The following is a 16,136-nucleotide window of genomic DNA, read 5'->3' as shown; positions in this document are numbered from 1 at the left end:
TTTGAATTTATTCATTTAAAATAACAAAAGAGATTATTATATGTAACAACAAAAAAAGTTCTATTTTGTTAGTTTATTTTTCAAAGATATTATTATAATTTTGTAGTATAATTTTCTTTTTATTCAGTTCTGTTTTCTATTCTTACTAAATAATTATGGGTACTCATCTATTATTGGGACCAGACCTAGAAATGTATGCATGTTATGCAGATTCAGAAATGTATGTATGTACACACATATGTATGGATGGATGGTCATGTATGTATGAGTGTATGTATACACAAGGATACTTAAATAAGTACATATTCACTTGGGTAGATGAAATACATCCATCCATCCTTGCATGTATACATACATTTTTTAGTACAGTCCCAATAACAGATGAATACCTAATTATGTGATTTTGCTTCTTTTGTTACTGATATGAGCTGAAATTCAAAATCAATGTAAATTCCCAAATGTAAAAGCAAATTTCATACCAAGTACACACAAATATATATATATTACCAAAATAAATAAATAAATAACCAAGAAAAGGTATTGAAAACATAAAAATAATAATACTTATAATGATATTAAGATGGCAATACTTAAATTCATAATACAACAATCAGGGCCTGTGGAATCATGGAGTCAGAATCAGAGTCAGGCAGATTTTGGGGTAAAAGGAGTCGGAGCTGGAGTCACTAAAAACAAGTCGACTCTGACTCCGACTCCAGTTTTTGTTGGACAGTTTGAATTTGAAATGAAATTAAAATGAATTGAAAAGTAATGACAAGCTGAGTTATTATTTTTATTTACGAACTGTATACATTAATAAATAGTTATTTTCTATTTTATTGACATATTAATAAATAAATATAAGGATGGATGTGATATTTGTCATTAGCAATTAAACTGATTCATTTAGTTAAAAATCTCACTGGTAAATTTAGGTAAGCAGCAAGAACTCCCTAAATTGATGCCATTCTGAGGAAGCGAGTAGGAAAAGGAGCTATTAAATCGAACAATGCGATGGAGAAGTACATATTTGATGATGTGGTGGTTGTTAGAATTAAGAATATTTTCAGAAGATGTAGATAACCTTAATATTTCACTAACAGAGAGACTGTGGAATGATCTTGCAGAATTTCATAACAAATGCTAATTAATATAAATAATTTGCTATGCCATCAATCTTTTTTTTTTTTTTTCTGTTCAATATTTTTTTTCTTCTTTTATATTAAAAAAATAAGCTGTAACCCATGCGTGTATATATATGAGGAAGTCGGAGTCGGTCATTTTCCCTATCGACTCCACAACCCTGACAACAATACTGCATATGAACAAAACGTAAATAAGTTTAAAGATTAGATTCTTCTAGCTTTGTACCTAAGAAACTTGTGAACCCTATTAACAGATGTAGAACTAATTTGCTGTCAAATTTCTTATACTTTGGTGGATAACAGCAGTACTAATACAGCACAATAAATTCTGTTAATCTTGCTGAAGGCCACAGAAAAGTATGTCACTGATGTGTATGGCAGTGACAGTCAGAAATATAGTGTAGTGACTTCATGTATATGCATGGAATATGTACTACATATAGTGCTGCACATATTCCATATACATGCAACACAGCATATACTTTATGTTATATAGGTAAAACTCTACAGCACAAGCATTTATTACTGTATTTATGTGTGATACTGTATTTGTTACTGTTTATTACTGTACTTATGTGTGTTACTGTATTTGTTACCGTTTATTACTGTATTTATGTGTGTTACATGCATACTACATCAGACATACATTTAATATTACCTACTATTTCCTACAACAGCCCTAAAACATATTACTCACCGATATGAAGGCTCTAACATCTCTTAAACTTTGTCCATTTAAAAAATTTAGAAAACTAAGAATACTCTTGAGTATATCTTGCTATTTTCTAATAACTATTAATACTTTGTTTCAGAAACAGAGATAAGCATGAATTTACACTAACATAAAGTTTAAACTATTTTTTTTTTTTTTAAATCTTAAACCTATTCTGGAGTCACTGATTGGAGTACTATAATTGGAGCACACTGATTCATAAAAACATCAAGATTACTGACTAACTCACTAAAATTAAAGAATGTCTGCACTGAAAAATTGGTAAATAATTAATAAAACTTAAAAACTTTAAGTTACAGACCTTCCATTCTGTGCCCCCATCCACATGGTAGGCAAGACACTTGACATTTTTTCTATATGGTCATAGGCCAGAGGATTATCTTTTGATAACTCAGATATGCCATCTTTGATAATTTCAGGAGGATCTTTCATTACTATCCACTGCTGTTGCCTTTGATTAGAAATACTCTCTGAATCTTCTTCATTTTTATCTGCAGTTACCAAAAAAAAAGTGTTTAGTAATCTGTTAAAAAATAAACAAATAAAATTATTCTACCTTATATTAAATGATAATTCACAGTGTCATTTCAATTTTAAAAAACATTTGAAATAAATGCATTTTTTTAATTCAAGTACTGTAACTTTTTGATTTAAAAAAAAAAAAAAAAAAAAAAAAAAAAAAAAAAAAAAACAAGTTGCACTTACTATACCTTCTAACGTATAATGCACACCTACAATTTCTGATAACATTTTTTTTAATTTTTAGTTATATTTGCCATAGAATGTGCACCCTTTTCTTTACAAAAAACCTGAAAGATACGTGTGTGATGGTCTTTTCGTTTGAAGTCATTCATTCAAAGACAAATTCCAGGCTTTCATACAATGGTGTACTGAATTGACAAGAGACAAGGGGAACAATATATATCCTGGGGAAAAGCTTGAAGAAGTAAATAATTCTGCAAAGAGCATATGTTGTATTCAATGAAAGTGTGCACAAGAATGTTATTTTAGGCTTTTGAAAGAAGGGCACATAATTTGAGGTAAGAATGCACTTCCAATCTGAATGAACAATTAGGATTCAGATGTTAAATACATCTCCTGAAAAATGAAACAAAGTGCTGATTTCATGTGCATGTCATTCAATTTGCAAAAGAATATGGAAATCATGCTGCGGCAAGGATGTTTGGTGATAGTGAAAGCTCCGTATGCGAGTGGAAGAAAAATGAAATCATAAGAATTAATATGCCAAAGACTAAATGTGCTTTGCATAAAGAAGAAGCAAAATGGCCTATCCTAGTTGCAAACTGCATCCTAGAGAAATGCCAAAATGGATTAATTATAACAAGAAACAGTAAACATTTACTTGCCTTAAAGTAGGCACAAAAGAATGCAAATGAAAGTGAAAACTTTATAACAACTCTGAGTAGTCAATTTATGGTATGAAATAATTTATTTCTCCCAGAAAAAACAAATGTTTCACAAAGAGTTCTGAAAGATTTGGACAGCAAATTGATAAGTTTCCTGAAGTATGTTATTGATCTGAAGACAAAAAAAATTTATTTATTGTTATATATTGGAAATATAGATGAAACGCTTAATAATGTTTGATATGATAGGAAATAAAACAGTTGATGTAAAAAGTAAAAAAAGGGTTCACATAAAAACTTTTAATTAAACAGCATTTGGATACATTTAGAAATTTAATTTTGTATGCTCATAATTTCCTTATTCTTAAACCTATCATTTTTATATCCGGCGTATAACGTCCACCCATCAATTTCCATCTTATTTTTTGCGTGTTATACGCCAGAATATATGGTACATTAAATTTACAACCAGCAAAAATTCATTATCTATCCCAGAAATATATATATAGTCGCTTTCAGATAACGTACCTTCATTAGGAGATGTTGACTGTCTAAATAAAACTGGTTCACTATCTGAAAATGTTTGAACATATCAATAATACTTTTCAAATTGGTAAACAAATTTTTACTTATAAGACTACAGGTATTTAAAAACTCTTTACTCATATATATAAAAATATATTTTAGTCATTTTATATAAAACACGTATTTGATTCATGTTATTACATAATACCCTAAAGAGGAAAGGCTAAATAAAAAATATTAAATAAATTCCAGTTCCAAAAATTACAATTCACTAAAAAATAGTACAAATAGACTTAACTTCCTTTTCATGTAACATTTGAAGTTTATAAATTTCTTACTTCCATTCAAATTAAAATTTTGATATATAAAATAATAATTTAGGTTAAAAGCATGCAAAACTTTTAAAAAATTTCATAAAACACATAAATTTACAATTACTAATATATAACTCCCTAGCTAACTACTACAAAGAAACATTTATTAGAAAAAAAATACTGACAAAGAAATGAATAGAAAGGATGATGATGATATTTTTGCCATTAAAAAATTCATAGAATACCTAAAATAGTAAAGACTATATTTATTCCATTCAACAAAATAAAATCAAGCATAAAATGCAGTGGAAGCAGCAACAGAGAACAAGCAGATTTCCCCAAACCTGCCATATAGTATATGCCGTGCATATAAAGACCATTCCGAAGTTTCAGAAAATGTCCAGTAAGCAAGTAATCCATGGCAACAATTCCATTACTGCAGATTACTGATACATGCAAATTACTGAAAAAGCCCCAAAAAGAATGCATGCAACCACACAGGAAATTTGGCATTCTAGTAGCTAAACCCTGCAGCAGATTAGATAATAGGATTGCATTTCTTAAGCTAATAGTTAATTACTATTATCTAAAGTTTGCAAAGAAAAAACATATTTTTTTATTAACAGGTATAAATTACTTCTTACAAATAATGTAAGGAAAGACATATTTTACTAATGAGGTAATTATGTGTTTTTCCAAAAATAAGACCCAGTCTCCTATTAATATTTGCTCTGAGACACTCATTAGGGCTCATTATTTTTTCATGTACACTTTTCCTTATTTTTTCATGTACACCAATTAACATTTATCAATTTCCAACAATCTATTCATTCAATCTATTCAATGTAACTTTATTTATTTACACATTCAAGGAACTAAATTTATTTATCTATATCTACACAAAATTTGGATTTATTCAAATACAATCATGACATCTACTTCTGAAACATTGTCATAAAGCTCCAAATCTCACATTTCTGCCTGAACTTTTTGCAATTCTTTTTCCTGTAGAAGTACTGGCCCTAATCTCTCATGCCTAGTAATAAAGCTCTTCTTAAATGAGCATTTTTGTCCTGTTGCCAGTTCATAGTGCATTTACAACACAGTTTTCAATGATTTTATTCCGAGATTTCTTTCCCTATGTCGTAGCCAAGCAAGTAGGCTTCACAGTAAATCTGCATTGAATTTTTTTGTTTTTTTTTTCCCCTTTCTATGTTCAATGAGTGATTGATTTCCATGTGAAAATAATACTTGAATGACGTCTTTATTGCAAAATAAAGAATCTGAAACATTCATTCTTATCATAATCATCAATCTATTTTTCTTTCTACAGAGAAATTCTTTGTGTTTTTATGTTAAGTTCTGGTTAAATCCCTAACTAGCAAATCTCTTTTTTAGTGATGATTAGTGTACAAATAATTTGGTTTTTAGTGATGATTAGTGTAGTGATGACACAAACATTGTGTAAGAAACAGAGATTAATATGATGCACCTCTGACCAATTATCAATTGATATCCTTGACCCATAAACATTGCCATTTCATCATCAACAGTCATATTAGCAAGACGGTATATAGAAAAGTCAATGTCATTAACAAAAGACTTGAATGCAAGTGTTTACTTAATAATTTGGAAAACATTTTTCTCGATCAATGTTGTTGATATGCTACAGAGTTTCATCTTCTTTGGTAGCATGAATTAAATGAGAACTCTAAAGATCAAAGCCACTTATTGATATGTCTTGTAAATTACAACAGAGACTGACAAAGGGTATAAAAGCCCTTTCATTTAACTAAAATAATAGTTAACAGAAGGAACTGCTCGTGCTTATAGAAATAGATAATCAAAAGGTAACACATTTAGTTTAACTAAATAAAATGTACATTAGCCCAAAAGCTACACAGACAGAGAAACGTGCAAGATGGCTCAGACCGAATATCAGCATATCTGGGTGCCAAGCCTAATGGCAAGAATAATGCAATACTGCAGATATAAAACTTTCCTTTAAACACTATCTCTTTTCTACGCACAAACTTGAAATCAGCATTCTGGCAAGAAAATTAAAAGCGAGAAAAACAGCAAAAGTAATTAACATAAAATAATTAGTTAGTAAAAATAAATAAATCCTTACAATGCTTAAGAGACAATTCATGTCACTGAAAGAAACCATGCATATAATACTGTGAGATGTTTTGAATTCTTCTGGGAATTTATCTAACAGCGGTGCCATTGTAAGAGCAAATGCTTGAATTCTCTGCAAATAATCAAAATTGCTCTTCTGCCAACATTAACAAGTAGTCTCTTCTAAATAAATAAATACTGACTGCCAACCTGATGAATACTTATGTATCTTAGTATTTCCTTCATACACTGTACTTTGGTTATTGTAGTTTGATCACTGAAGTCATTAAGATTGTATATTGAGATTATTGTACTTTGATCACCACTTTTGAGATATATTCTGACATCTAACTTACCTTTGCAGAAAGATGGAAGATTATTTTTTTGGAATTGCTCCTTAATTCCTTTATTGTATTTGATTGAATAGTGCTTTATATATATATATATATATATATATATATATATATATATATATATATATATATTTTCTTGCTTAAGGATCAAAATATTATTCCTTTTAAATCTATTTTTAAATTAGTGTTAACTGAAAATTTACATTACAACAAAACTATTAAAAATGATGGACCACATAAAAAATTATGAAAAATTACAGACACAAAATTTCAAAAACTGTTTTTTACTTTCTTCTGTTTATTACTCAGAATGCACAAAACTGTTTCTTTACTTTCTTACACAGATATATTATGTATGTCCATTACAACATATGATGTATTGAATTATGAATATTCTAAATAATCACAACCATGTCCATTCTTTATCAGGCTCACAAGTGTTTTGAGTCAGGACTCCAACTGGTCATTCCGGAATAAGTCTGGCTGACGATCTTAACTACGGCTTATTCTGGGGGTAAAGCTTATATTTCAAACATACTGAAAAATCCTACAGCTGATCTTTGGAATATGGTAACAGGTAGTTTGGCGACATTTTGGAGGCGATAAAGGTAACTACCTAGGACTTTTGTAATAATGTAAGAAGTACTCAGTTCCGATTACGCATTATTTTGTGTGAGGGAAATGAGAGATCATGAGATATGTCATGTGACATTAATGGACGAATTACAGTTCTTTAATCGGAAAAGGGGGTAAATTTGGAAAAATATCTGCATTACTATATTATTTTGTATTAAGCTTCATTGTGTGTTGTGTGAAATAGTGTTGATTAATTTTCGGATTGCATGGCGCTATGTAAAGTGAATTCTAAATTTTTAATGCGTTTATCTGATAATAATAATAAGTTGAGATAGTGTGAAAGGAAGGATATTACAGATAAGTTTGAATGGCTGTGCAAGAAATCTGGTGAAAATGGACATTTTGTGAAACGGAGTGTAAGGAAGGGTACGTGGTTTGCTGAAAGTAGTCTGAGTATGGGTGAAATTTTATTAATTTCTTATTACTGGGTGAATAGACTGCCAGTTGACTACTGGATTTCGGATTTAGAAATTAGTTGTAGTACTGCAGCCGATTGGAACTCTTTCTGTAGGGAAGTATGCGTACCACGTAATGAAGATTCTGAAGAAGATTAGGTAAGTTAGTATTTTTAATCATTTGAGGATATTATTTTTATGCATTGTTCTAAATGTAAGAAGTAAATAAATTAATATGGTATTATTGGAAAATTGTTATTAGCAATGATTTAGTTTAAAGTAATTAGGATTGTAATCTAATTTTTATTAATTTAATGTATGTGCTTATTTATATTTTAAGTAGTTTTTTTTTTTTTTAAATTTAATTATATTTTAATTTAATGATCGTGATTTTGTGAGTTATATGTTTATAGTATTTTGGAATACGTTTGAGTAGTATACGTTGAGTATTTTCATGCATTTTTGTGAAATTTTTCTAATTTATGAGAAAAAAGCAGTGTACATGGATATAGTGAAGAGTGTGCGCAATGCCATTTTTGTGCAATTCTGGGATGTTTTTTTAAGTAAAAATAAGTCGACGTGTACATGGTTTAGTGATATTTTAATTAAATGATGGTTATTTTGTGAATTTTATGTTTGTAGCAATTTGGTATACGTTTCAGTTGAAGTAAACGTGCATGGAAATAATTTAAATATTTGACACTAAGTATTTGTAACCATTTTTAATGTTTGCAGTAGAAATTCGTTGGTGACGTTTATAATATAATAGATAATTTAGAGATAAAAGTTTTTGGATATTTTATTTATTTTATACGTGGAAATGTTCATCCTTGGAAAGTGTATATACTTTTTCGCAATCAGGTAAATTCATATATGTTCTTTTTACCGGATTTAAAGATTCACAAAATTTTCATGCATTTTCGTGAAATTTTTCTAATTTATGACAAAAAAGCAGTGTACATGGATACAGTGAAGAGTGTGCGCAATGCCATTTTTGTGCAATTCTGGGATGTTTTTTTACGTACAAATAAGTCGACGTGTACATGGTTTAGTGATATTTTAATTAAATGATAGTTATTTTGTGAATTTTATGTTTGTAGCAATTTGGTATACGTTTCAGTTGAAGTACACGTGCATGGAAATAATTTAAATATTTGACACTAAGTATTTGTAACCATTTTTAATGTTTGCGGTAGAAATTCGTTGGTAACGTTTATAATATAATAGATAATTTAGAGGTAAAAGTTTTTGGATATTTTATTTATTTTATACGTGGAAATTTTCATACTTGGAAAGGGTATATACTTTTTCGCGATCAAGTAATTTCATATATGTGCTTTTTACCAAGTTTAAAGATTCAGAAAATTTTCCTGCATTTTCGTGCAAATTTTTGTAATTTATGAGAAAATAGCAGTGTAGATGGATAAAGTTAAGATGTGTGCAATGCCATTTTTGTCCAATTCTGAGATGTTTTCTTAAGTAAATATAAGTCGACGTGTAAATGGTTTATGTGTATGTGCTATTCTGAAAAACGCGCAAGGAGTTTGCGATTGTGCACTTTTTCCCAATTTTGCAGTTAATATTTGTCATGATGAAGCAGTTTTGTTACATAAAATTTCTAGCATAAGTGTAATTTGGCTAGTAGATTGTTGGAAAAAGTGTTGAGTAAATAAAAAGAAAAGAAACATGTCTTTACTTCGTGAAGACAAAATGGCGGCGAAAAAAAATAGAGGGTTGCTGTAGCAGAGTTGGTCGCCAAATTTTCGCCAAATTACCAAAATCCAAGGATCAACCAATCCTACTACTACTTATTTACCAATTATGCCTTATTTGGGAAGAAACAAGAATAATGTAAGTATTTGCCAAATGGCAAATCTCTCATGTAATCAATATAAATAAAGTTTTAATAAAAAATTTTTATTCATAAACAAATTATTATACAATCATAAATTTTTAAGCAGCCATCTTTGCCTATTTTGGGGGCAGAAAGGAAGAAAATATATTTTCTAATAAGAATAATGATTTACTAACTATCAGCTTTTAATATAACTAATTCTACATCAGTTTTTAAAAAATCAAACATATACATTAAAAGAAAAAGTTTGCTTTCATTTGCCTCATTAATTACAACCATTACATTTTAAATAAATATACCTTTACTATCATTGGTAGGAGAGGGAGGACTAGAAGGACCAGTAGAACAGCTAACAAAAGTTATATTTCCAATGCTGCTCACACTATCACTAGATTTACTATCATCATGTAATTCCGTTTTATCACTTTCTAAACCAAGTTTCAGAAATTCCTCATCAACTGGATAGTCAGATTCACAAGCACCTGTTTAATAAAATAAACAATTTATTATCTATTCATAAAATGAGATAATTACCAATGCATTAGAATACATACTTTTGAAAGTTTAGAATTATGCTTATAAAATAACTCATCTGTAATATTTAGCATTATTTTATAAAGTAAATTTATATAATTTTTTTTAATTCAGAAGAATGGGAACAGAAAGCTGAAAATACTAGTTGAAGTTTTTTATTAATTATTTAGATTAAACAAAAATAACAAAGTTCAAACAAGGAACAAAAGTACTAAGATATATTTAAAACAATTATTTTTATGCAAGCTGCATCTTTTCTTTCTTATTCTTATAATTATTCAATTATATTTCAATCAAATATGACACATATATAAAATAAGTCTGCACCCATTAAATTTACCTTCCTTTACTAATTTTAGTTCTAATACATTCCCTATAATCCTTACAGCAATGTTATGCTATGTTATTAAAGAACAGAAACTATTGGAAATATATTCATTTCAAGGAAAAATATGCTAGAACCCATTAAATTTTAATTAAATATCATGAAGCATCATGATTACCAAATACTTCTCCCTATAACGTATTCAAAATCAATGATACGAAAAAAAAAGAAAGAAAATCTCGAACTAATCAGCCAAACCAAGATTAGACAAGATCATTCAGCTGTTTTCTTTAGCAATAGATAAAAACATAAGAATTCAAGATTTATACACTTTATATAAGTTTACATAATACAATAAATATTGCAAGAAACATATTATTTTCAATATACATACTGATGATAATTTAAAGAAACTATTACTCTCCATAGATTTTTTATAATTTTTAAGAAATTTTACCATTTATGAAATTAACCTTTTATAGTTATTCTTAATATTACACATATATACTGCAATCAATTTATTTTTGCATCTGTATAATAAATACAAAAATCTGTTTCTCTTTATGTAATCTCAAATGATAGTTTTAAATACACATTTCACACAGGTTCATAGTATTTTCAGGCAACAAAAAATCTGATGTGTACCCCACATGACTTCCTTGTACGGAAGATTAAATTCTACGCATTTTTTCTTGCATTTCATTTAAACTTATTGGATTGAATTAAATCTACTTCGCTGATAGCACATAAGATGCAATAAAATAAATGCACTCTTTAAAATTCACTACATTTGTTTACCATAGCCACACTCTGGCACTAGGTTCACTTAACAGCATTATATTTCGTTCATATTATAACTCAGAATGCACAATTTATATCATTTGAAGAATTATCTAATCGTTGCCACATGTTCTATTCAGATACTATAATAAATCTAGAACAATGTATAAAAGAAATTAAGCAAACAAAACAAAAAAGAAACAATATCTCACAGACGATTCAGTTTTTACAAATATACATAAAAACTCAAATTCAAAAATACATAAAAACTCAAAATATCTATATTAAAAATTACGAAGTAAATCTCAAACGCTTATTTCCTCGAAAAAATTCCAGAAAGGATTAAGCATGATTTAATTGGCAATAATAAATGAAGGCATTATCTTTGTCGTTGCAAAGCTTAGTCTCTCTAGATTGGTAACAAATCTACTATTCTGCTGTTTTAAATGTAAACAAAAATGTCCGCCATGTTATTTAAAAGTTAGGTTTATCCGCACTTAAACAGCTTTAAATTATTGATAATTCTACAAATATTGCTTTCAGATTGCGTAAAGACATAAAAAACCTTAACCGGAAGATAAGAACAAGAACAACATAATCCAATCAGTTATAAAGGAAAAAATTCACAATTTACAAACATATAAGAGTAAAGAAACTGAGATCACTGAGCCGGGTAACATTTATGTATGTTTTTATGTATGTTTATGTATGTTTTTATGTAATTTATGTATGTTTGATGTGGCTGATTGCAACCAAAATATGAGGTGCACATCTACATGTTATAGCAGTCCTATATACAAAATTTCAATGTTCTAAGGCTACTCATTTTTGAGTTATGCAAGATACATACTTACGTACGTACAGACACCACAAAAAATTCTCTTCAGAATTTATTTTAAAGCAATTTTATAATTTTTTTGGAGGAAAAGATGACAGTAAATACAATACGTACAGATGTCACGCAAAAACATCGTGAAATTGAATTCGATAGCGATCAAAATGGATATTTTCGTTGAAATATGCTATCTGAAACGTTTCGCGATTTCAATACTTTCTTTTTACTTCGTACAAGGAAGTAAAAAAATGCACGTGAAAACATAGTAATGCTTCCTTACTCAATGTAAACAGCAGAAAATTTGCATTATATATGTATCTTTTTGAAATCATATTTCCATAATAAAAAATATTAAGGAAATAGCAATAATTAAGAGAAAATATAAGTACAGAGCCATGGCATAAAGCACAATATTAAAAGATTAATCATATTAATTTGCTAGTAACTGTTAATATTTATAAAAACATGAATAAAATCAGCCACAGACTAATCAAAACAATATTTTTCATCAACTTATAATGGCAATTTTATTTCTTAAAATTAATTTATTGTGTCACTAATTATTTCATTAAACATTAAAGGTGGTGGTAATAACATATGCCATGCCCTAATTATGCCTTATAATTATATTTACAATTTTAAACATGTGTTGGGATAAGAATCAGTTTTTTAAGCAAAGAAAAGGGTAATAATCTGTCATTTAAATAGAATTTATTAAAACTATACAAAAATCAATTTATAAATGAAAAATATATAAAAAAATATAAAAAAGAAAAAAAAATACTATAATATATTTTGATGAATTTTAAATTACTTCTCCTTTATATCAGAATGCTTAGTTTCATTAATACAAAAAGAATACATTTCCTCTTATTGCCTTATACACCTAAAATTACATTACTTCAGTTCATATTTTTCTTCTAAAGAAGCCTACGTATTCAAACAAAAGACGCTATTTCACATTTTTATATATATATTTGTATTTTTATTTATTTATTTATTTATTTTGGTGCCTCAATCAAATAAGAAATAAAGTTGTTTATGTATTAGCCCAACCATCTTGACACAGATTAGTGATTTTTTATAAAAGAAAGAGAATAATGATTTATTCTTATTACCTTATTATTACAACAAAATGTATGTAATAATCAGAATTACTTTATTACATACATATTTTAAATATTAATTATGTATTTATCTTGAAAATTAATTGATAAAAACTCACTTGCAGGTGTTTCTTTGTTGCAGTGGAAATTTCTTCACCAATCATTTTATGAATAAATTCCAATTTGGAAAACAGCAAAAGGAATGCATATAAAAATTATAATGTTGCTTATTAAAAACTGAAAAATTATCATGTGCATGGTTTTCAGAGTTTTCCATTCTGAAAATTTGTCAACTTCTAGTAAAGTGACTGTGCTAAACATACAGTCGAATCCCACTTATGATGTACCTCTTGGATATAACAATTTTTTTATTAGGTCCAATTTCATATAGATTTAATGTTATCTTATAAGGATATAGCAAACCTTGAAATGTATATAAATTGGATACAATGAACTTTGTGGATATCTTCAACTGATTTTTTGTGTGTGTTTTTCAAACTTTTTTACAGAATTTCTGCAATTTTCAACTGAAAAATTATGAACCCTTGAAATAATTCTATTTAGGATATTAAAATAATGAAAAACATTTTTAGGTTACTGTTCTTTTAGCTCCCCCCCCCCTCCCGACACACACCTTGCTCTTTGTTCTCAATAATACGCTGTACGAGGCAGATATAGAACTTAAGTGTTTGGAAAACCAGGACACACCATAAAAATACCGTAAGAGATTCCTACTGTGTTATGCACTGAGCCAAAGAACATTAATCCACTCAGACAAACAGCTTGAATTGGTTCTTTGAATGAACTGTCGGCTCAGGCGTTCCTTTGGAGTCGCGACTCAGCCACCTACGCGTAGCGGTATCTCAGGATAACTAGATTAAAGATTTTCGATCACATATTAGTTTTGAAAGTCGAGAGAATCATGTAGCAACATAAAGTTTCATAGGAGAAAGTCAGTTGATGGCATAAAAACGTGAATTCTCAGCTAGTAATACAATGGGCCAATCGACACATCGCACTGCCTGTGGTGCCAGCCAATCAGATGGGTACTAAGTATGAGCAGACAAGAGTCCTTGAAGGCAAGTTCCATAATCAGTTGGGTGAGAAGAAATGCCAAAAATTGCAAACTGAAGAGAGAGTCCATGTGGGAATGAACTGTCAGACAGCAATATGTTCAAGGATGACGCTTATTCATATCGTAAATGCATATTTTATATCGGAATGTCTAATAGAAGGGAAGGGTCTAAACCATTACTCTAACACTAAATAATTTCTCATGCAAAATCATTAATGCATGGATGACAAAGAAATTAAGTAACTGCATGAATAATAACTGTAGTTAACTTTTAATACTTTTTTGGAACTTAAGTTACTATTCATTTATTTTGGGAGATGTGGTAATGCTAATCAATTTTTCTACGTGATTCATCAATAAATTTTTTGCTACATTGTGACATAATGCATTTTGTTTCCTTATCAGACCAGATGTAGCAAACCAGAGTTTGGTTTGCTAAAAGTTCGCTAGAGCAGAGTTTGATTGCTTACAGCAGAATAAATTTCAGTAAAGTAAAATTGCTAGTGATCTCATTTATATATAATTTAATAGAAACTTTAAACACAGTCTTTTAATGCAAAACCAAAGTATTCATTTTCTTTAAATTAGATTCTATTTACCAGGAACACTTGCAATACATAGCAGATGGGACGAACAGACGAAAAAGCTACTCAGAACATCTCCAGGATTTCTAGCATCGATGACATTTACTTTACTGTTTGTGTGTGTGCTTGTTCCAATCCAGATCAATGATGAAAGTTTCTGTTCAATTTCTTCATTTTCCTTCCTGCATTTCTCTTGCTCCTAAGTTGGAAATGAATTAAATTTCAGTGAAAGATTTTGAATAGGAACATGAAATTTATGGTACTTGTGTGGTAGTACTCTAAATTATTTCAAAATATATGGAAGGAAGAAATGAGATATATTGCCCAATGTGGCTCATTTTCATAAAATAATCAATAATTTCAAGGATTAGGCGTCAAAAAATGTTACCACAATATTTCACTCTAGAAATGTCAAAAGATTATTCCGAATATATTCTGCTTTTCAACTATCTAATAACCATGTAAATCAGATAGCTTAAGTGTCAGATGGTTAGAGATCTTAAGACATGACATGCATTTTATCTAAAATGCTATAAAACCTTTTTATTACAATAACATAACATTATATATGTATATGTAATGATTTTGAATGCACAGTCAAAGCCTGGAACTCTTAACAGCTTTCAATAACAGTCCTGTCATGTGGTTAAAGCATACAGATACTTGGATTTCGATAATCACCAATCCTTATTTTTACACATATCCAATTAAGTTGGCAGACACTTATTCAATTATAATTAAATATGATAATTATCTATGTACATTGGCTTTTAAAGAAACGATGTAGGCATTTAAGCAAAGGTAAAGCCATGCAGTGTTGACAGAGCAGCAGTTAGGGAAGGGAAGAATGAAGCAATTAAGTTGCCAGCAGTTTTATACCAAATCTGAGGTATAAGTAGAGCTAATCTGTTATTGGTTAATTTGAGGTTATTACATAACATTGAATATTATCGAATTTGGGAGAACAGATGAATTTAGGAGGAGATCACCAAATCTTAGAATCATTAATTTTGAGGTCGTCAATTATTTTGAAAGCAACTATGGTATTTTGTTGTATTTTACATATATATTGCAATGTTCCAACCTAGAATTTACAGCTAAATGTGTGGAACCTTGAGAACTGGTAAGAGAATAATCGCTTTAGTTCAGTAGACAGAAACGCAAACTTGAGAAGGGTTACCCTTTATTGCTCAAAATAAAGTCCACAGCTGGCCCTTTCTCAGGACATATATAAAAGCCTCCACTTGGGCTTGAACTCAAGAATACTAAGAAATAAAACTTAACTAAAAAGATATAGCCAAAGCTATCAAAATTCTACGGGAGTTAGCCCCTTGAATGCTAACTAAATGGTGAAGCTATCAAGGGCCTGAAATACGGCCGAACATAGAAATAGCTTAGAGAGAGTATAGCCAAAAAAAAGGCAAGCGTGTGCTGGTCAGAACCTCTGGCTATC

At 29.1% G+C, this 16,136-nt stretch overlaps 1 protein-coding gene across 5 annotated transcripts in view; it reads right to left on the bottom strand.

Moving 5' to 3' along the window:
* The window catches only part of LOC118200252 (C-Jun-amino-terminal kinase-interacting protein 4-like), a 104,215-nt gene that overhangs the window by 26,061 nt on the left and 62,018 nt on the right, over positions 1-16,136 (bottom strand). For 4 of the 5 annotated variants that reach the window (XM_085824204.1, XM_085824206.1, XM_085824205.1 and 1 more), the window contains 4 exons: positions 14,699-14,882; positions 9,744-9,926; positions 3,774-3,818; positions 2,180-2,369 (listed from right to left, as the gene is read on the bottom strand). In XM_085824204.1, the coding sequence (XP_085680330.1) occupies positions 2,180-2,369; positions 3,774-3,818; positions 9,744-9,926; positions 14,699-14,882 (602 nt within the window). The remainder of the gene's footprint in view (positions 1-2,179; positions 2,370-3,773; positions 3,819-9,743; positions 9,927-14,698; positions 14,883-16,136) is intronic. The other variant, XM_085824207.1, reaches the window with a different exon arrangement.

This window comes from Stegodyphus dumicola, chromosome 9 (assembly GCF_044657685.1).
Source record: "Stegodyphus dumicola isolate Sdum_Otavi_A_Nest chromosome 9, ASM4465768v1".
In the NCBI taxonomy this organism is placed as follows: Eukaryota; Metazoa; Arthropoda; class Arachnida; order Araneae; family Eresidae; genus Stegodyphus; species Stegodyphus dumicola.
Note: the sequence above shows the minus strand (reverse complement) of the source record. Positions and strands in the feature narration are given on the sequence as shown.